The sequence below is a fragment of the Mycotypha africana genome, assembly GCF_025528875.1.
Source record: "Mycotypha africana strain NRRL 2978 chromosome Unknown BDF20scaffold_8, whole genome shotgun sequence".
NCBI lineage: Eukaryota > Fungi > Mucoromycota > Mucoromycetes > Mucorales > Mycotyphaceae > Mycotypha > Mycotypha africana.
Genome location: NW_026515732.1, coordinates 238,967 through 257,853, shown reverse-complemented (window position 1 = coordinate 257,853; position 18,887 = coordinate 238,967). Strand labels below are relative to the sequence as shown.

The 18,887-nt window shown below is 37.6% G+C and overlaps 7 protein-coding genes across 7 annotated transcripts; 4 read left to right on the top strand and 3 right to left on the bottom strand.

The window, feature by feature from the left end:
• Window positions 1-507: 507 nt before the first annotated feature.
• Window positions 508-1,435, top strand: BDF20DRAFT_906945 (tp53rk protein; the record flags this gene model as incomplete). Its single annotated transcript, XM_053083325.1, has 4 exons — window positions 508-552; window positions 651-1,172; window positions 1,256-1,328; window positions 1,398-1,435. 4 exons carry the CDS (start codon window positions 508-510, stop codon window positions 1,433-1,435), a joined length of 678 nt encoding a protein of 225 aa, XP_052933925.1.
• Window positions 1,394-3,656, bottom strand: BDF20DRAFT_638541 (uncharacterized protein). The gene is made up of 7 exons (XM_053075928.1): window positions 3,537-3,656; window positions 3,324-3,451; window positions 3,070-3,238; window positions 2,904-2,990; window positions 2,094-2,779; window positions 1,881-2,016; window positions 1,394-1,803 (listed from the first exon to the last, which is right to left on the bottom strand). Exons 2-7 carry the CDS (start codon window positions 3,447-3,449, stop codon window positions 1,586-1,588), a joined length of 1,422 nt encoding a protein of 473 aa, XP_052933924.1. The 5' UTR covers window positions 3,450-3,451; window positions 3,537-3,656; the 3' UTR covers window positions 1,394-1,585.
• BDF20DRAFT_881380 (uncharacterized protein) lies at window positions 3,596-10,463 on the bottom strand. Its single transcript, XM_053081664.1, has 31 exons — window positions 10,156-10,463; window positions 10,042-10,096; window positions 9,867-9,953; window positions 9,735-9,802; window positions 9,622-9,655; window positions 9,386-9,550; window positions 9,241-9,304; window positions 9,091-9,175; window positions 8,937-9,005; window positions 8,770-8,854; window positions 8,572-8,680; window positions 8,408-8,456; window positions 8,225-8,310; window positions 8,031-8,119; window positions 7,889-7,957; window positions 7,739-7,807; window positions 7,487-7,658; window positions 7,330-7,410; window positions 7,163-7,257; window positions 7,004-7,084; window positions 6,807-6,898; window positions 6,588-6,743; window positions 6,393-6,489; window positions 6,058-6,305; window positions 5,900-5,950; window positions 5,646-5,818; window positions 5,468-5,568; window positions 4,802-5,390; window positions 4,700-4,729; window positions 4,357-4,631; window positions 3,596-4,291 (listed from the first exon to the last, which is right to left on the bottom strand). The coding sequence occupies exons 1-31, from the start codon at window positions 10,300-10,302 to the stop codon at window positions 3,780-3,782; spliced, it is 4,083 nt and encodes a 1,360-aa protein (XP_052933923.1). The 5' UTR covers window positions 10,303-10,463; the 3' UTR covers window positions 3,596-3,779.
• Window positions 10,464-11,209: 746 nt separating this feature from the next.
• BDF20DRAFT_823456 (uncharacterized protein) lies at window positions 11,210-12,984 on the top strand (the record flags this gene model as incomplete). Its single annotated transcript, XM_053077794.1, has 6 exons — window positions 11,210-11,515; window positions 11,585-11,750; window positions 11,824-11,875; window positions 11,952-12,355; window positions 12,404-12,620; window positions 12,696-12,984. The coding sequence occupies 6 exons, from the start codon at window positions 11,210-11,212 to the stop codon at window positions 12,982-12,984; spliced, it is 1,434 nt and encodes a 477-aa protein (XP_052933922.1).
• Window positions 12,985-13,252: 268 nt separating this feature from the next.
• BDF20DRAFT_881367 (SecY subunit of pre protein translocase) lies at window positions 13,253-15,431 on the top strand. Its single transcript, XM_053081663.1, has 4 exons — window positions 13,253-13,329; window positions 13,399-13,466; window positions 13,610-13,889; window positions 14,032-15,431. Exons 1-4 carry the CDS (start codon window positions 13,323-13,325, stop codon window positions 15,117-15,119), a joined length of 1,443 nt encoding a protein of 480 aa, XP_052933921.1. The 5' UTR covers window positions 13,253-13,322; the 3' UTR covers window positions 15,120-15,431.
• Window positions 15,432-16,514, top strand: BDF20DRAFT_881363 (uncharacterized protein). Its single transcript, XM_053081662.1, has 2 exons — window positions 15,432-15,536; window positions 15,619-16,514. The coding sequence occupies exons 1-2, from the start codon at window positions 15,455-15,457 to the stop codon at window positions 16,065-16,067; spliced, it is 531 nt and encodes a 176-aa protein (XP_052933920.1). The 5' UTR covers window positions 15,432-15,454; the 3' UTR covers window positions 16,068-16,514.
• Window positions 16,515-16,703: 189 nt separating this feature from the next.
• On the bottom strand, window positions 16,704-18,068 carry BDF20DRAFT_906942 (chitin deacetylase 1; the record flags this gene model as incomplete). The annotated part of the gene is made up of 2 exons (XM_053083324.1): window positions 16,704-17,195; window positions 17,343-18,068. 2 exons carry the CDS (start codon window positions 18,066-18,068, stop codon window positions 16,704-16,706), a joined length of 1,218 nt encoding a protein of 405 aa, XP_052933919.1.
• Window positions 18,069-18,887: the final 819 nt, after the last annotated feature.

The window sequence follows — 18,887 nt, the reverse complement described above, 5'->3', positions numbered from 1 at the left end:
TTCGTTTCGAGCTGACACCGTTTGATAAAGCCATTCGTCGTTCTGTATGTTTGTAAAGTAGTGATCTTTATTGTTGTCGTTGGTTGTGGTATGGGGTATATTTTATGCACAAAGCTGCCACAAATTGAAAAAGGAAATGGTGATGAGCAGCTGGGTGACCTTTTAAAGGAAAAAAGAAGCAAAATTGCCCGACAATTGTTGAAATCCAGCATAAGACAAAAGAAAGGGGAACAAATGTCCAACTCGACATTCAAGAGACGATGCGCATATTGCATAACCAACGTCTTGTATACAGTGACGAACAATTTCTTTATGAATAGTATAGAAAAGCAAATAGCAAATTACAAATTATGCATAGTGCAGAGGCTTTTGGCTCGCCATAGTCAAGAATATCAAAAAAATCAATGCTTATGTAATTCAAGCCACGATATGCATTTATTGTCTAAGCAATTTGGAAGCTCTTTTTTTTTTTTTTTTCTCTATTGTACTTACAACTTGGAGACAAGGATGATTCCCGACGATGCCGTTTTAATAAAGCAAGGCGCTGAAGCAGTACAGTATTTCGCTTAACTCTTACAGCAATAACTATAAGCTTTTGAACTTATTTGTCTCTTTTCATTACTCTTTTCGGCTTTCACATTTGTCAATAGCGTGTCTTCCATGTACCTTCCTTTTTGACAGTACCAGAAGGCTGCATCGCCAAAGAGCGATTCAAAAAGACATATCGACACCCTGATCTTGACCAATATCTTACTTCACGTCGTGTTGGCCAAGAGGCACGTAGTCTCTACCGACTGAAGAAAGCTGGCTTAGATACCCCCACGGTTTATTATGTGGATACGGCCAATGCAACCATTTTTATGGAAAATGTGATCGGTATCACTGTCAAACAACGCTTGCTAGAGACCCAAGAAGAAAACTACCAATCTGTCGATATTGATACATTAGCAGACGTGATTGGTCGATCACTGGCGACAATGCACAACTTGAATGTCATTCACGGTGACTTGACAACGTCGAATTTAATGTTAAGGAAGGATAAGGGTGATGCAGCAGTTGTTGTTATTGATTTTGGTTTAAGTTACAACTCGAATTTGCCAGAGGATAAAGCGGTTGATCTTTATGTGCTAGAACGTGCTTTTGCTAGTACTCATCCGCAAACAGAGCAGCTGGTAACTAACAATGCATTAAAAATGGAATGATTGTGAATGGATATAGTATTCATCAGATATGTATATTTTCTCCCCTTTTTCAGTTTGCAAAAATTTTAGAGTCTTATTTTAAAACATCAAAGCAGCAAAAACAAATTTCTCACAAACTAGAAGATGGTAAAAATTGCACTATTCAGCTTAATTTAAGGACTCGTTACTGATATGAATTCTTCAATATGATTTTAGTAAGAATGAGAGGTCGTAAGAGGACTATGGTCGGATAAAGTTGTGCATAGACCGTATATAATGGCCAAAAAGAAACTCATTTTTAGAAGCAATAAAACAAAACACATCAGCATCGTTTAACCATCACCTTTAACAGTTTTTGGGGAATATCTTTGGTTTCTTCACATTTTTATTTAATGCCAGTGGACTTAGTCATCCCATTCCTCATCAGCAACTTCTTCGTCTTCTTGGCTTGCCGCCTTTTTCGTCTGCACTTCTTCATCTTCGTCACCTTCAACGCTTTTAGCAATAGCAAACATACGTTCCATTTGCTCTTTCTTTCTTTGTTCCTCAGTAACCTCCTGCTTTCCCATTTCAAATTTTGCTTTCGATTGAGCTTGAGAAGCCGGAGGAGGAGCAGATGACACTGCAAAATAAATATTTTACAATTTTAAATATACTGTGAGCATAGATAATCATGATCAATAGTTGAAGTGCCCTTACATGGTTCCATATCTTCTGGTTTCAAAGGTATACGCTCTAGCTGTTTATTCTCACCCTTAAACCAGCTTGCAGCATCTTGTGCTGGATTCTCTATATCTGCAGTGGGCACGAAAATGTCATCCTGGAAGTATTCAGGCTAAAAAAAAGCGATAGAAAGAAAGCAACTTTAGTTTGATTCTTTTAGGCATTTCGGAAGACATAATCGAAACTTACCCTTGCTCTAGGCACGCGAACACCTACTTGCTCAATTTGATCAGGCGATAAGCGGTAAAATCGCTCGATTTCGATTTCTTTGACATTGCATTGTGATTTTGGTAAAAAGGCAAATCCTTGTTGTAAATTTGCCCCTTCGATCTTTGGTAAAGATATCAATTGTTCATCGCCCATAATATGGAAGGGATGAATTGTTCGATCACCTCTCCCTGCAACAAACAACAATTGACAGTCTTGATCGTAATGTATACTCATCAAACTTGGTGAAATATCAATTGTTTTCTTTGCTAAATGTCGTGAGAGGTCTTGAGTCTTGAAAAGCAAAACTTCTCTAGATGAGCCTAATCCGAACCCCACGCTGACAATGGATTGACCGTTCACCCAGGCAAGACGAGAAGGGCGAATACTTTGATGAGAGGGCCCCTCGGCTACCACATCACCTGTTCTAGCGTCCAAAATACGAACCTTTTTGTCTTTGCTGTGGGTGGCAATTTTTGTGCCATCAGGACTCCATGCACAGCTAAGAATAATGTCTTTATGTTGACCAGTGAGTGTTATTTCGTCTTTCTGAGCTTGAAGGTCCCAAATGCGAATGCTAGGCGATCCTAAATCATTCGAAGTAGTGAGAAGGACATCTTTGCTGTTGGGGTGGAACTCAATCAGTTGAATTTTATCCATATTTGATGCTATACAATTTTAAAGTATTTGATTGTGAAGAGGATATTCAATATATGATTCAATATATGCTTAGTCGATCTGTAGTCTCGTTTTCTTCGAAACATTGTAACTTTTGACTATTAATTAACTTACCTCTAAGAACACACTTGGGCTCTGCTACATCCTCTTCAATGCCATCTTCTGGAATCTCCCATAGCCTTATTTTATTGTCGTTAGACACTATTAATAAAATTCAAGTTCATCTTACTGAACAAAGAGAAAGTACAAAGCTACATCCATACTGAATTTATCCAATTACCTGTAACTAGAATATTTTCGTTGAATGGGTCAAATTTGAAATTGCTTACTTCCGAATTACATAGCAAGCAAGGTATATGCGCTGGAAGTCTACCAGGTTTTTTAGCATTGATAATACCAATTCGGCCGCCAGGCCCTGACAAGGGCAGAGCAATGAATTTGTTATTGGCCTAATAGTTAACATATAAAAAAGAGATATTCAAGCCTTTTACTATCAAAGGGTGGAGAGGTATTTGGAGCTGATCATTTTTTTACCTGAATTAGGTCACATTCTCCTCCTTTGCTACTGCTAAGCCCATGAAGATCATAAAAGCGCGTGCTTGGATGGTAGAACTTAGCAGCGATGTACTTGAAAGTTGATGCATTGACCGAGCCAAACATTACTGGTGGCTTTACAAAATTTTATAGATATGTCGAGGTTAGCAAATGAGGCGTCTTCAGTTTCTAAGAGAGCATTATGAACTGTACTTTGTTTCCATCTTGGACAGTTGCCATTGTGAATTTATGCAAAAATTGGCAGGAGGACAGAACAGATACATCTTGTGCAGCTGGAATAACCCTAATGTTCCACCAAATGAATTCAGGGTCCGTTTATAACAGAATAGGTTTAAACCCTATTTTTATTTGTTGCAAGAGCCATTTTGCTGCAGTATATCTCTTTGAACAAATAGTAAGCATAAAAGTATTTGATCATTTGTCTAGCTTTATAATTTAAGGTATAATCTCTACATTATGTTCGATCCATTCAGCCAGCGTTTGAGACTTGAATGGTTTCCTGACTACACCACAGTCGTTTTCGGTCTTCTTCAAAAGATTGCTATGACCATTACCTGGTACAAGCTGGGAGTTCTCAAAGGCTCTTTGAGCTATTCTACCAACATTTTCCCATAATTGGTCACAATCACACGCTTCGATAATAGAATCTTCGCTGTCATTATCGTTGTTGATCGATAACGGTGGCATAGGCGGCTCAACAGCTAGTGTTTGCCTCTTTTTACTACAATTATATTTAGTTGTTGAGTCGATAAAGGCGCTGGTATTGATATCATCAATAAGATGTTGATCGAATGGAAATGAACCGTCGAACTCATCAATCGGATCAAAGTTCACCTTCTCTCTAGCTTTCAAGCCGTGCGAAAGATTGATATTGCTGATATTAATGTCATTGCTATTATTCAGCACTCGATTTGATTCTATGCCGTTTAAATTCAGCACGCTAAGTTCTAAGCAACAATATAAGAAATTTTTAGGAGAGAACTCAAAGAAATTAGTTCTTCTCCTTACATACCATCATTTGTGAGAGCTGGGAGAAATTCCTCATCATCATCCGTTGTATGGCCGCCATTAGCCCACTTTTGCTGTTGGTTTTTACACCTAGATAGTTTTAACCGTTTATGAACGGAAAAGTCAGATGTCACATCATAACACCCATTATCAGAATCACTGTCTTCTTCGTCCTCATTGATGCGCTTTAGACCAATTTTATAATTAGTGGCAGCGATTGTGGTAGGCGTAATATCAGCAGCGGTTATTGTATGCCGCTTACAGCATTTATGAGCACACCTATAGCGCATACAATAATCATTATTAACACAAGAGATAGGGTAATGGGGAGTAAAAGTGAAATTTACTTTTGTTTATCTCGACAATGATGCTTACAACTATAAATAGACGAGGCATAAGGAATTAGTAGACGAAAGTCATCGTGTACATGTCTGATATCAATCACTTACGGCTCATTTAAGACGCTCACATTGCCAGCTTTTGTTTTGTTGTTATTGTTACTCTTTTCTTGATTCAGTTGTGGCTGACAAGTACCTGATATTTGTTGGCTACTAGTACTGGCATTCTGGTTTTTTGTATTGAAGCGGCTGCTACTATCGTTTCCCATTGTCATATTACTATTGATATTTTTTGTTCGCTGATTATACCGCTCGCTTTGTACTGCAATCTTAGCTGACTCGAATAACGATGAAGCTTTCTTCTTGTTGGTAATATCATTAAGCTCTTTTAAGACCTGGGTATTGATATGAATATCATCATTCTCATCATCAAAATCAAATTCATGATCTTTGTCTTCTTCTTCTTTTCTCTTTCTGTCGACGAATACATTCAAAGACTTTTCTCGCAAAGGTTGCTGTTGCGGCTGTTGTGAAGCACTTTGACCTAACGAAAATGGTGTATCACTTCTATCAGCATAGTGATGAACTGTATTGCTATCTGCCAAATTAGTCAAGGATTTGCGGTAGGGGCTTTCAATACTATTTATAAAAGGATGTTGGTTTGTGACTAGCTTGATTTCTTGTTTGACATCGACACCCACTTATTTGGAGTAGAAACACAGAGAATGTTAATTATTATGGATGCTATAGCAAATGATGAATTCCTGTTCACCATACCAATATCTTCGCTTTGCAGTTGGAAATATAGCACAGTATCAGACACCTTGATCTCTACTGCCAAGTCGAATTCCTGCTTTTTCGCTTGAAGTTTTGATAATCTGTTGTGAATTTCAAACAATTATATAGTCAGGTAACATGCGAAATCACCTCTCCCTGGAAATTTCGGTATACTCACTGGATACGCCTGAAATCCACTAATTCTCTATGTGAAGTATAAACCCAGAATTGTGCATGATAGATTCTACCATGTTTACCGCGGATAACTTCGTCATTTTTTAAACCAAGGACTATATGTAGTCTCAGGATCTCATTACCGCTTTGAGGATGCCTTTTAGACTGCTGGGGTATCTATAAGTTTTGCCATTGTAGTGATATTTGTGCGTTAATTCACTTTTATGTAAATGATTCTGAACAGAGCAATTCGAATACCTTTGTCACGTTTAAAAAAAAATCAGGAATACAGTTGATCTGCTTTTTGATCTACACATTATACGCATCCCCAGAAACAACCAGCAAGTTTAAAGAACAAAATTCTGCTTTTTTTTCCTTTTTTTTTTTTTTTTTTTGTTACTCTTCTTTCAAGCTACCTTTATACCAAACGGTGGATTTCGGTGAAGCACCATTTCTAAGTGCCCTGGATCGCAGTTCCGCAATTGTTCAAAAGTTGTCAAATTGGCTTGTACAAGTGCCTTGGCAAACTGAGGACCGATACCATCTATTTGACGAGATATATAAGGTGAAGTGGACCAACGTTTAGCCTGAATACTTTGGTATAACTCGAATGCATATTTGAGCTTAATGGGGTTTCTTGCTTGAACACTGCAATCAATCAAACCTGTAATATATATAATTCAGTCGAAGCAAAAACAAAAAAAAAATTAGAAGCAGGAAAGTGTCTTTTTCTGGAATAAAGTTGACTCACATTTAGTAATTCGACTCAGGTGTTTGATAATAGTATTTGCTTCTAATAGTAATATACTGCTTCCACTATTATAAAGAGGAATGTCGCCGAGAATACACTTTTTTTTATGAGAATGAAGTCAATGCCATTGTAAAATTTCAGTTAGTCTTGCTTGCCCAGAAAAAAAAAAAAAAAAAAAACTCATAAGATTATCACCTGTACTAGCAAGAATATTTTGTCTGCAACAGTAGAGACTTTGTCAATCGGAAAACGCATGTTAACATGATTCTTCAAAGTGTTCAGGAACTGCTTTTCACCAGCGTTAAATCGAACTGTATCGAGTTCTTCATGTGATTTACTCAACAGTTCCAACTATTTTATGATCATCACAAATGGATGAGCTATTATTCATAAGCATGTATTTGTTACGCATACCGTATCTCTAACAGAGGCTGGATTACTAGCTTCGAGGATATTGATCATTGTAAGAAATTTTAAGTAATAGCGATCCATTGCCAGTCCATAAGCTAAACAATCATGCAAAGAACTGGATGTTTAAGAATTCGTCCAATAAACATTACATTGATCATTATAAAATGTAAACGCCATTTGTCCAAAGATTTTGTACTAACGTGTCGCTGTTAATTTCGAATATGCGGCTCTCTGCACTAAGTTACTTTTCTCTAACAATTCCAAGTTTTTCACGCAGATTTCTATAAATGCAAGTGACAAAGAAAAACCAACGAGTGAGTCAGATTTTCATTCTTCAGTTTGGACAGTTCCAAACGAACCTTGCAATATGGTATCTGCAGAAGTTGCTGATGAATTTAGCTTATAATGGATTGAGTTTTTGCTAACACGCACAAACAGGAAGGTTGACCGAAGCCTATAATACGAAAATGACAGTTGGGAATGTTTATGCAGGTAAAAAAAAGCAAGAGTTGTCACTTGGCTTTACCATTTGATTGCTGTTTCTTCATCAGTAACTGTTCCCAAGCATATCTCAGATAATAGGTGTTCAATCAGGTTTTCGTGAAGTCTAAATACGGTGATGAGGTAAATTAGAAATTAAATTCAGGTCCTGACAACTAAAACATGCTTAATGAAACTCATACCTGCTTTCCAAGTTGGTGGTACCTGATACTAACGTTTTGTAACGACGCTCCATGGAAGTTGTCGTTAATATGACAACGCAGCCAGATGATTCCAATCCTGGTCTACCAGCACGCCCCATCATTTGTAGCATATCAACGTCGGAATACTCGCTTAAAGAGCCATTTTGATAACCTGCGCTTTCAGTAAATTGGAATGATATTATAATAAGAGATTTTATCAGTGCTTCTATTTGAGAAAATACATCGTCATACCTTGAGTTGATTTTACTATGACCAAATAGGCAGGAAAATTGACACCGACCGCCAAAGTTGATGTTGTTGCTAAATAATAAATATTCATGGTTAGAGGTACCAATACTGAGTTGTAACATCAAAAGGTTTAATATGTGCTTTTGTACGTACCTACTACTCTGACTTGCTTATTCAAAAACAGCTGCTCAACAATAGATCTATCAGTGACGTCAAGGCCAGCTATTGAGAATATGAAAGGTGTCCTTAACCGCAGCTAGTATTGTCGTCTGAATACTTTGCAGATGAGACATACCATGATGAAATGCAATGCCTCTTTCTACCATTTTCGGAAGAATCTTATTTTTTAAAGGATTGTTCATGGTTGACGGAGTATTCTCATTGCTATAGTAAGAATAGTAGTAGCATTAGAATACTAGGCTATTGCTGCTACTGGTATCTTTTATTTCCAGTACTTGTATAGCACACAAACATATTAACACCACATACCTTAATAGCGTCTGTATATTCTTGTTATCCATTACTTTTAATATGGCCTGACATGCTTGTTCAGCAGATTTTCTTGTACCACAGAACTATATGAGAAACCACCACCCCCAGAAGAAAAACCAAGAGAAAAACCAAAAATAAATGAACTTTGATACAGTTCATTTTAGGCAACATATTACTTACAACAAGAACAGGTTTTTCTTGACTATGTTTCTGGATAATGTCTAAGAGCCTATCGATTTCAAAGCGGTATTCATCATACATAAGTACTTTTTGTTGGGTATTTTTACAATAAAGAAGCATTGGAGTGAAAACCCCTTCGCTTTCATTAAAGTTCCATGTCTTACTTCCAGTTAAGCTTTTGATCAAAGGAAAACATGTTGCCGTCCATTTGAGGATAGCTGTAGACAAAGCGCTCTAAACGGATAGGACGATATTCTTCGGAAAAGGCAATAGCTATATCATTTGATGATTGGTTTAAGAGAATAACACATCTGTAGCTACCTTTAAGAAAGTATTATGCTCACGAATGACGATGACTTTACGTTTAGCGTTCAACCAAGTAGCAATATCGATTAAATTAGGTACAGTTGCTGAGACAGCCATATAGCGTAAACTGGTTTCCATTGTCTTTAGCACAAAAAAAAAAATAAAAAATAAAAAATTAGCGTGTCATCTAATGTTCTGAGGAAGCATTGATCGGGAGTCTTACCTTCATTCTGCTGACGCAGGTTTCTAGACAAGCACCGCGTTTCTCATTCAATATATGCACTTCATCGACCTCAAGAAATAGATAAAGAAATGTAAGAAGTTATTTTTGTGGTAAAAGTATATACGCAAAAAAGGGATATAGTCAGTTTGAATACCAAGAAAAGACTGATGAGCTGCATCAACTGTTTGTGATCGATCCAACGTCTTGTCAAAGAATCCCACTTTTCTGGTGTGGTAACTCTAATACATCGATAATAAGTGAGACACTATCGCTGATAACAGTATCACGCAGAGCAACCCTTTACATTATAGTAGTATCTTTGATGCTCGCAATAGTATGATTATGTGTATCACCTGTGAATTCTTTACCTAGAGTTGCAGGTCATGAATAACAAGAATACTTTGAGATTTTTTCCACGACTTTTGAATACCATATTTGAATAGCCTTACATTTGATACCAAAAGTGTGAAACTTTTGTTCCCAGTCCTTGACTCTTTCATTGCAGAGACTTTTTGTTGGAGCCATGTAAATGATTTTACAATTACTTCCTTTTTGCAGCACTGTACGAATTATTGCTAGCTCCATCAGAACCGTTTTACCAGAACCAGTTGGGGCTAGTACAGTTGAGTTTAAGTTAAAACTTACAGTCCGCGGCTTTATGTTATTATTCACTTATCGTATATACCTGAAATAACCAAATTGTTATTCTCGTAAAACGCCTAAATAAAAAAAGAAAAAATAGTAAGGGCAAGAAGATTGAGTTATACAATATGTGCCACCACTAGCCTTCCTCCTTACATCATCAAGACATTTCGATTGAATTACATTGAACGTTTCGAACTTGAATATGCTATTAAAAGGAGGAGCTGCACAAACATTATTAGATACAGCTTTATAGTAGTTCATAAAAAAGAAATCTATTCGACATACGAATTTCACTTGTAGACCTCAATTGTGTGTCGCCTACGATTGGAGCTGCTTGCTGCAGTCTTCCTCCGTAGAAGCTTCTGTTGTTGACTATTTTATCAGGATGAAAGTATAATTCATTCAATTGTATGCTCTAGAAAGCAATTGTTGTCACAAATAGTTTTATGTATCAATCTACCATGCAGTGTTGGCGGTGATGGTGGAGCGACTGAAAAAGGTTCTATTCCTCGCAGCTGTGTACGCAATATATCAGCATGCTTTCCCCTTATTGGGATTAAATTATGAGGCTTACTGTATGTGATGGTATTGATTCCTGTCCTTCTAGTGGTAATTTAGAGGCAGCCATAGGCGCGAGACACTCCAAGGAAGCTTCTTCTTGGCTCAACCACTCTCTTATCCTCTTCTCTTCATCACTGAACTGTTCGTACATCATTGACATCTTTTTGTAGCTAATTTCTGTAGTGATAAAAAAAGCGAAATTGGAAGAAAGCACGAGAGACGGAGACAGGACTACAGAAAAAAGAAGAAAGAAAAGAAGGTTGTTGCTGACAACAACAACTTTGAAGTGAAAGAGAAGTACTTGCTTATATGGTTTCAGCCTGTTTTTTTCTCTTAATATGTGACAATCAAAGAATAAATGCGATCGTTAAGAGTTACGGTTAAAGCGAGTAAGCCGCAGTAGATGATGTCGAATGACAAGGATTATCAGTGTCACTTCGACACTTAGCACACGTCAATGTTCTGAGTACCACATTACAATACGTAATAAATACAGATATGAATGTTCTAAACCTTTATTAGCAAACACAGCAAACAAACTAGCCATTATCTTATATAAAAATACCATTATTACCACAATACCCTGTATGGGTGACAGACTTCGGCTTGCTTTCGTCTTATGCTAATTTTTTTACATTACAATAATATATCTACAGACTTTACTTTTCAGAGCCTTCCATTCTTTGGTTGCCGTCTCTTCTGCAACAGTACTATGCCGTTTTGTAGGGCTACATTTCGCTGATAATCTTCAACCTTCCGCATGAACACGATATCATTTCTGTGGATTTACACTTGGAATGGAAGAAGTATTTTCCTCTTTTAGGTAATCCTTATCTGATTGGACAAGATAACGTAGTGAGACAGCATGTCACTGTATCAATGAATGTTTTTGTCGGGAAAAGAATGATAAAACCGAACAAAAAAATGAATAAAAAGAAAGCTCTTTCATTCATTCAATTAAAGTTATTATTTATCCTATCGAATGCCGCACAAAGTACCTACTGAAGGTAATAGTAAAAAAGTTTGAGCTTATTCTCTTTAACAATAGGCTAACATAGCTTTCATTAATGATTTCAACAGAGCTTCCTATCCTTGAAAAGCTATTAAGTATAAGAGCAAAATTGTCAGCTGTCAAGCGTGACCGTTCCAGCTACTTGAAAGTAGAGGATATTATGCCTTTAAGACTAGAGGCAGAAACTGAAATGAAGGCGTTAAGCGAACTGAGAGGTGGTAGACTGTTGGACGAATCACGCGAATTGAACAGAACGGACGATGTGTTGGACGAGATTCTGCAAATGGTGAGTTTATGCTTCCTGTCACTTGGTAAAAAGCGAGAACTTCCTGCTATTTATTCGCAAGTAGTCGCCATCAAGGTAATTATGAATGACAGTAAGAAAAACATTAAGTGCATAATATATTAATAAACGTCTTTTCTTTGGTAGCACATTTTTGATCGTTTAGAATCATTTGGTGTGTATGAGGAACAATATCTCAAACCATACAAGGTCAAGCTGGACGAAATAAACAAAATTTTGAATGTGGATGAGAAGAGTCAGGTTTTGCCCGAGACTGTAATGCAAGTCTTGAAATACAAATATAGACAATGTGGTAAGTGAATTCTTTGTAAGCAATACGGAAAGTTTGAATAAAAAAGTATTCAAGAAGCGCAACTTGTGTATAGTCCGAATCTACGAACATTTGATTGATACAATTCATGAAGTGGACCCTGAACTGTAAGTGAATGAATTCGTAGAAACGAAGATGATTCGATGTAGCCTTCCTAAAATATTGCATTTTATTTGGTTGTAGCATTCCTATTAGAGACAGTTTACTACGTATCCGACATCAGTTAACGAGCATATGTTGCCGCAGCGAATATAAGCCCAGCGATATTATACCATTACAGGAAAAGATTAAAGAAATAGATGATAAGCGAGAGAATGGCAAATTTCTTGGGCAAAACAATTCCATTCCTCCAGGCCAAGCTGTGTTAGTAGGCTTATTGGAAAATCTCTACTTTTGGTCGCATGATTTAGTCATCGCCTGCAGCGAAGATTTTTCTCCGTCGCTTCAAAGTATTCGCGAGCGCTTGTTGGAAATTAAAAATCATCTAGAACGCTTAGAATTGACACATAAATGGACTCTGCGTCAAACCGATCTGTTTACGTACCAACATCAACTCCACGACATTGTAAAAATGAAGAAAGTGAGCAGTGAGGACGAAGAGGAAGGTGTTGATGCTTCGTCTGACGAATTGGCAGGCAAGTTCGTAGACCAAAATGGACAGGCTCCCGAAGGTCAAACAATATTGGAATTTTTGCTGAACAGATGTTACAGAATGATCTTCATTTTGTTGAGTGAGAGTGTACCTGTTTCTGAGGCATTAACGCCCGTGTATAATCAATTGACAACCGTGCGTCAATGTTTATTAGCAGTCAAAAAGACCGGCGCACCATGCTCATCGGAAGAACTTTATCCGTGCGTATATCCTGACGTTTTATTTGATCGCGTATGCATGCGTTTAACTAAATGATGTTATTGCTTTACAAATAGATACCAAATGAAGTTGACGAGTATAGAGAGTTTACGAAAGGATGGTAAATTCTATGACGATAGAGGACATATTCCAGAAGGTAAACGAGAAGAGAAGATTTGTGGTTGGTTTCATATAACAGAAACTCACCATCGCGTTTCATATAACTGTATACTAGGCCAAGCTTTATGTGTGGACTTGCTGGAAGATTGCTATCATTTGCTGGCATGCTTACGTGATGCTGCTACTGACGATGATAATACTAGTAGTAGTCAACAACAGACGCAGGAAACCCTTTCAGCTAACTAAATACATATGTTTTCTTGAACAGTATTTTGTACAATTCCTTACATATCCATAAGTTACTATTTTTTATTAATACTTAATCATCGTCTCTTTGTTCATATTTAAAAAATCAAACACTGTCTTCCTTCCCCACAAATACTTGAACATCACACAGTCTATCTCTTTCTTGCTTTTGCCTGTGGGACAGAGAACCATGATTGGTCCGCTTTCAGTTGGTAAACTTCATTGGGCGAGGGTTTTCTGGTTTTTTTTTTCTCTATTTTGTATCACCGGAAGATTTATTTCGTCTTTTTTTTTCCCGTTTGGCTTCTCTTTATACTTCGCGTCAATAATCACATAAAATGGGCCGTAAGTTCAACATAAAAATCCTTGTATAGCAGCTGATAAGTCTAACCTACGCTTACAATTGTATTATAGTCCGGGTGCTACATATTTTAAAGCCTTTTATGGGCCTTCTACCAGAAATTGAATCACCCATTGGAAAAGTAAATGTCTAGTACAATAGTTGAGTAATGATGACGATGATCTCTCAGTATATTCTTGTACAGGGACCAAAGACATCGCAGAAGAAAAAAAAAAAAAGACGAATAGTGAATATTAAACACAAAGGCTACTGTATTTTCTATAGATTCCTCTAAATGAGAGATTGTTATATACTGCTGTGGCACTTATTGGTTACTTGGTAATGGCACAGCTTCCTTTGTGGGGCGTCATTTCCAAGGAGTCGTCAGATCCTCTTTATTATTTCCGTGTTGTTTTGGGTGCTCACCGCGGCACATTGATGGAATTGGGTGTGTTACCTATCCTTACTTCAGGTATGGTTATGCAGTTGACAGCTGCTGCTAGAGTGATCCATGTCGATTATAGTTTGAAAGAAGAACGTGCATTGTTCTGTGGTGCACAAAAATGTAAGTTGCCTCCTCTTGTGAGTAAAATTGGGCTGTCCAGTGTTGGAGATGTGCAATCTTGAATGCAAGACAGTCGAAAATATCGGTAAAGAATATTGGGTTATGGCATGATATTTAACGTTCATGGTTTCATTTTACATAGTAATTGCTGTTCTTATTGCTATCGGCCAAGCTGCTCTTCTTGTTTTCACTGGTTTCTATGGTGACCCTACTGAATTAGGTCCCTTGCGTTGTGGTGCCTTAGTACTTCAAATTGTTTTTGCTTCCACTATTACCTTACTTTCAGATGAATTATTACAAAAAGGATATGGCATCGGTTCCGGTATCAACCTTTTCGTTGCTACTAACGTTGCTCAAACCTTCTTGTGGAAGTCTATTTCTTTTGTCAGCTATGAAACTTTCCGTGGCTCTGAAAAGGAAGGCGCCATCGTTGCTCTTTTCAGCTTGCTTAAGAATCGTTCCAACAAAGTCCGTGCTCTTAAAGATGCCTTTTACCGTACCGATTTAACGAACATGATGGATTTGATCGCCACTTTGGTCACCTTTGGCTTAGTTATCTATGTTCAAGGTTTCCGAATTGAATTACCTGTCAAGTCCAACCGTATGCGTGGCCAACGTGCATCTTATCCTATCCGTTTCTTCTACACTTCAAGCATGCCTATCATGCTTTTGTCCGCTGTTTATGCCAATATCCATTTGATTTCCCAAACCCTCTTCATGTTCTTTGGCAATCACTTTTTTATCCGTTTCCTCGGTATTTGGGAACCTATCAAGGAAGAAACTGTAAATCAACTCTATTCTACTGGTGGCCTCGTCTACTATCTTTCTGCTCCTCACAGTTTAACTGAAGCCATTTCCAGCCCTTTGCGTACCGCTCTTTACATTATTTTTAGCACAGTGGCTTGCATTTACTTGTCCAAGGCTTGGGTCGATATCTCCGGTTCTACTTCCCGGGATGTCGCTCGTCAATTAAAGGATCAACAATTGGCTATTGCTGGTTTCCGTGATGTTTCAATGCACAAGGAATTGCAGCGTATCATTCCTCCTGCTGCTGCTTTTGGTGGTGCCTCTTTAGCTATTATTGCTTCTGTCGCTGATATTTTTGGCTGTATTGGTACTGGTGCAGGTATTTTGATGGCTGTTACCATTATTTTCCAATACTTTGAAATGTTTATTAGAGAACAAATGGAAGGAAACGCTTCTATGGAAACCATGATGGCTGGCCAGTAACCGCTAGTCTAATGTCCTGGTTACTTTCTCTTTCGTTTCCTTTAATTTGTTAGATATTTCTTTTGCTTTTTTTCCCTCCCCTAAATGTAAACTACGATTTTAAGGAAACGAAAATACTGTATTTCTTCAATTATCCTAATCTTTGTAACTTGAATAAAACCAAACGTGAAAACCACATCAATGGAAGATGTCTAAATATCCTAGGCTTATTAGCCATTGGGCTGTTGATTTTGCATATTTTCCGAACGGTACAAACATTTGAAAAATGAGACAGGAATATAAGAGCATTTCTAAAATAAAGTGCTTCTTCTCTTCCTCTCTCAACGCTGGTTAAGATGCAATCAAAATTACTTGCTTTAAGTGCCATCATCTATCTGTGTGCATCATTCGTTCAATCTAACGAATTGCCGAAAGAAGGTAGAAAAAATTATTTTGCTCCCTCAACGATCCTCTTGATTTGTGCTCACTATCTTTTCGCACTCCATAATTGATATACAAGTGTCAGTGTCGGTAACTACAAAAACGGTTACAGTCACCGCTAACGGTAAACCCAGCACAATAACCACATCCAAAGACACCGAAGAACTAAATATCGAAGAAGAAGCAATTCCTATTCAAATGCAAGTTCTGACTACACCTTGGTCTGTTACTCCTACGTCTGCTCCAATACCATCGCCTTCACCTATCAATGCTGCAGCTACAGCTACAACAAGTTCGAAAAGCAAAAATAGCAGCGCTTCTTCCTTCAGTGTTTGGACGATGGCGCCTGAAAGCAGTAGCAGCAGTTCTTTTAGTAGAGTTGGCAGATCAACTGTATCGCACAATTTCTCCAAGCTTCCATCTACACCAAGTATGAAGAAAAATTTTAAAAATGATGCGATAAGTATGAGTAGCAGCATAATGGCTCTCTATGGCTTTATGTTAATGGCGGTTCTAGTTCTTCAATAAAAGCTCAACAAGCTCTGTTTTTGTATTCAATATCTAATCGACAGATGCGGTCGTTACTTTATTTAATGTTTATTGTATCTTTCCTTGTGATTGAATTTCCAATTCGTCCGTTGGATTCAGGTGCTTTACAATTTTATATAAAAGAAAGATCAGTAAATATGTAAATAATATGGCCGCGAACCATCGTTTTTGAAGTATGCTTTCTTTTTTTTTTTTATTTCTTTTTATGGATGGTAATGCCTTGATAGGATAAAATGACAATTTAGCGTGGTAACTTTGTTGAGTTCAGCTTTCAACATGCACTAGCGGCGGAGAATCTAGGAGCCGCGCGTCTAGAATTGAAAGAACAGAAAGAATTTGTTGAGCAAATACTGTAGTAAGAGCCATTTCCGCTCATTAAAAGAAGCATGTGCTTAACATATGGAAGTTTGTGCAGTTTTTTGTACATTTACATGGAATATATAGTTTATTCTACTATTTTACATAAATATGAAAAATTTACAACGAAGAAAAAAAAAAAAAAAGCAAGTGCAAATAAGTATTAAATAAGTTTTCTATCTGAACGATGACAAAGATATTGATGAGTTGTAGTATGTTATGTTATAAAATAAAAATGAGAAGAGAGGGGAAGCAAGCTTAGAAAAGCATGAAGAGGCCAAAGATGGCCGCAATGAATAAGGCACCGTTCACCTTAGCAGAAGCATTAGCGCCAGATTTAGTAGCAGACATATCGGCCTTAGCGCTTGCATTGGAAGTGGTGTTAGCACCTTGATTCGCACCAAAAGGAGCCCAAGTAATTTGTTCTTCAACATAGGGATGAGTGATATTGTAGCAGGTAGCAACATCGACAACGTGATTATAAGCCTTCTTAATTTCAGGATAATACTTCATAAAGAAGCTCATGGTATTGTTGTTGATTTCATGAGCCAAGACAATGTTACCAGAGTTGGTGAAAGAACCATTTTTACCCATTTCGATATATTGATTATAATAGTTTTCAACTGTTGCAGTAGTGATGCCTTCAGCAACATCAGCAGCCCAATCGAAGGTATCCAAATTCCAAATAACAGCAGTCAAGTTCAATTGTGTAGCAATCCAACGAACACGATCATCTAAATCACCCAAGGCCTATAAATGAAAATTGAAAAAAAAAAAGCATCGTGAGTTAAAACGGCACTTACGATTTCTCCTTGATAGGTTCCTATTGCTTTCCTTCGCACCCCACCCACTTTTAACCCAACAAATTAATCTGAAACCAAGAAAAATGATACTTACAGGACGCCAGTGCTTAGGAGTGACACCAGTGACATACTTGATAGCCTTTTGGGTATAGTAGAGTTCAGCCAAAACCTCTTCATTTGGAAGAGTAGTCATCATTTTATGGGACCAGGTGTGGGCAGCGATATGATGACCATCCTTAACACCACGGAGGGCTTGATAAGGCCAGTTCAAAACGTTGGAACCAATATAGAACATGGTAGCTTTTTGCTTCTTTTCTTGTAAGAAATCATAGAAAGCATTGTGGGAGCAGTTAGGTCCGTCATCAAAGGTAAGGCCCCAGGTCTCAGGTTCGGGACAATTACGGATATCGGGGTTAATGCCTTCACGCTTGGGTTGAGTACATTGAGCGACAGACCACCAACAATCGGGATCGTTGGCAGCGTCATAACCCTCAGTGACTAGGCCACCTTCGGCATTTACCTGTCTCACAGGGATATTAGGAGCCTTCGACCAGTCAATGGAGTTATATAAAGCTTTGAATTCAGCAGTATTATTCATGCCATTAGAAGTGGCTGTACCCCAGACAGTTGGCCATTCAGCTTGGTTAATAGTGAAAGGTGACTGATAATATGTACATTGAGTAACTTCATCATGAGATGTGGTTTGAGGAATGTTGGGAATAGTAACGTTCAAAGGATTGGTTATAGAAGTGTAATTGGTAGTAACAGCATTGACGCCTAAAACTGAAGCGGCTGAAAGAAGGGCGACTTTCCAAACCATCTTGTGCTCAAGAAAACGAGAGAATGAAAGGAGTTTTGTTGTGGTTGAAAGGAAGAACAAAGAAGAAAAAGGAAAACAGAAATAGAAGGTAAAGCTTAAGGACCTGTCAATTTATATTAAGGGCGGTCGGATCGGTTTTAAAAATTTTTTTTTTCTATTCTCATTATAGAACAACACGCTGGTTTAATGAAAGAGGGACGCAACAAATGGAGTTTCAATTAATGAATCCATGAATAGATTGCCATATTTGTGAACTTTGATATCGATATATATACTATCAATGAGTCTAAGATAACTTGTTGAAAACATTGGTCAATAAAAAGATGTACCCATTGACAGTCGTACAAATCATCCCGACTTCTTGGACCGGTTCACGATGCCTACTTTTTAACAATTGGTGTAATACCGAGCTCAGGCCATCTGTTGGAATTTTAATCACACAATTCTAAAACTGTAACTAGAAGCAAATACTTGGGGACTATCCCAGAAACATAATCAATGAGTAACCGTCCATAACGTCATTTGCGCTTCTGCCAGCTCACGGAATTGGAAAACCAAGAAACTGCGAAACACAGGCATTTATATCCTCCACTCAAAAAATTAAAAATAGTAACATCTGCTAATTTTTGCAATCCGCTATTCTAAGAAGAATCCATGGGATGAAGAGTAGAATTTGAAGTAACAGTTTCACTTTATCATACAATAGGTCTTTTTAGTAAAGCAGGCACATTCATTTCATTTAGTCCACGTTTATTCAATTTTGCTTTGAGAAAGTCTGGGGACTCTGTCTGTTAGACAACGCTTATTCTTCTTTCTTTT

What these genes read in the sequence shown, in the direction of transcription:
- BDF20DRAFT_638541 (XM_053075928.1), bottom strand. Translation starts at nt 3,449, where the DNA reads ATGTTTGGCTCGGTCAATGCATCAACTTTCAAGTACATCGCTGCTAAG. An exon ending in TTCGCGTGCCTAGAGCAAGG is followed by an intron (nt 2,017 to 2,093) that starts GTAAGTTTCGAT and finishes GCTTTTTTTTAG; the next exon opens with CCTGAATACTTCCAGGATGA. An exon ending in ACCAGAAGATATGGAACCAT is followed by an intron (nt 1,804 to 1,880) that starts GTAAGGGCACTT and finishes TTTATTTTGCAG; the next exon opens with TGTCATCTGCTCCTCCTCCG.
- BDF20DRAFT_881367 (XM_053081663.1), top strand. An exon ending in TTGAATCACCCATTGGAAAA is followed by an intron (nt 13,467 to 13,609) that starts GTAAATGTCTAG and finishes TATTTTCTATAG; the next exon opens with ATTCCTCTAAATGAGAGATT. An exon ending in GTTCTGTGGTGCACAAAAAT is followed by an intron (nt 13,890 to 14,031) that starts GTAAGTTGCCTC and finishes CATTTTACATAG; the next exon opens with TAATTGCTGTTCTTATTGCT.
- BDF20DRAFT_881380 (XM_053081664.1), bottom strand. Translation starts at nt 10,302, where the DNA reads ATGTCAATGATGTACGAACAGTTCAGTGATGAAGAGAAGAGGATAAGA. An exon ending in GATCAAAAGCTTAACTGGAA is followed by an intron (nt 8,457 to 8,571) that starts GTAAGACATGGA and finishes TGAAATCGATAG; the next exon opens with GCTCTTAGACATTATCCAGA. An exon ending in AAGAAAAACCTGTTCTTGTT is followed by an intron (nt 8,311 to 8,407) that starts GTAAGTAATATG and finishes TTTCTCATATAG; the next exon opens with TTCTGTGGTACAAGAAAATC.
- BDF20DRAFT_881363 (XM_053081662.1), top strand. Translation starts at nt 15,455, where the DNA reads ATGCAATCAAAATTACTTGCTTTAAGTGCCATCATCTATCTGTGTGCA. An exon ending in TAACGAATTGCCGAAAGAAG is followed by an intron (nt 15,537 to 15,618) that starts GTAGAAAAAATT and finishes TTGATATACAAG; the next exon opens with TGTCAGTGTCGGTAACTACA.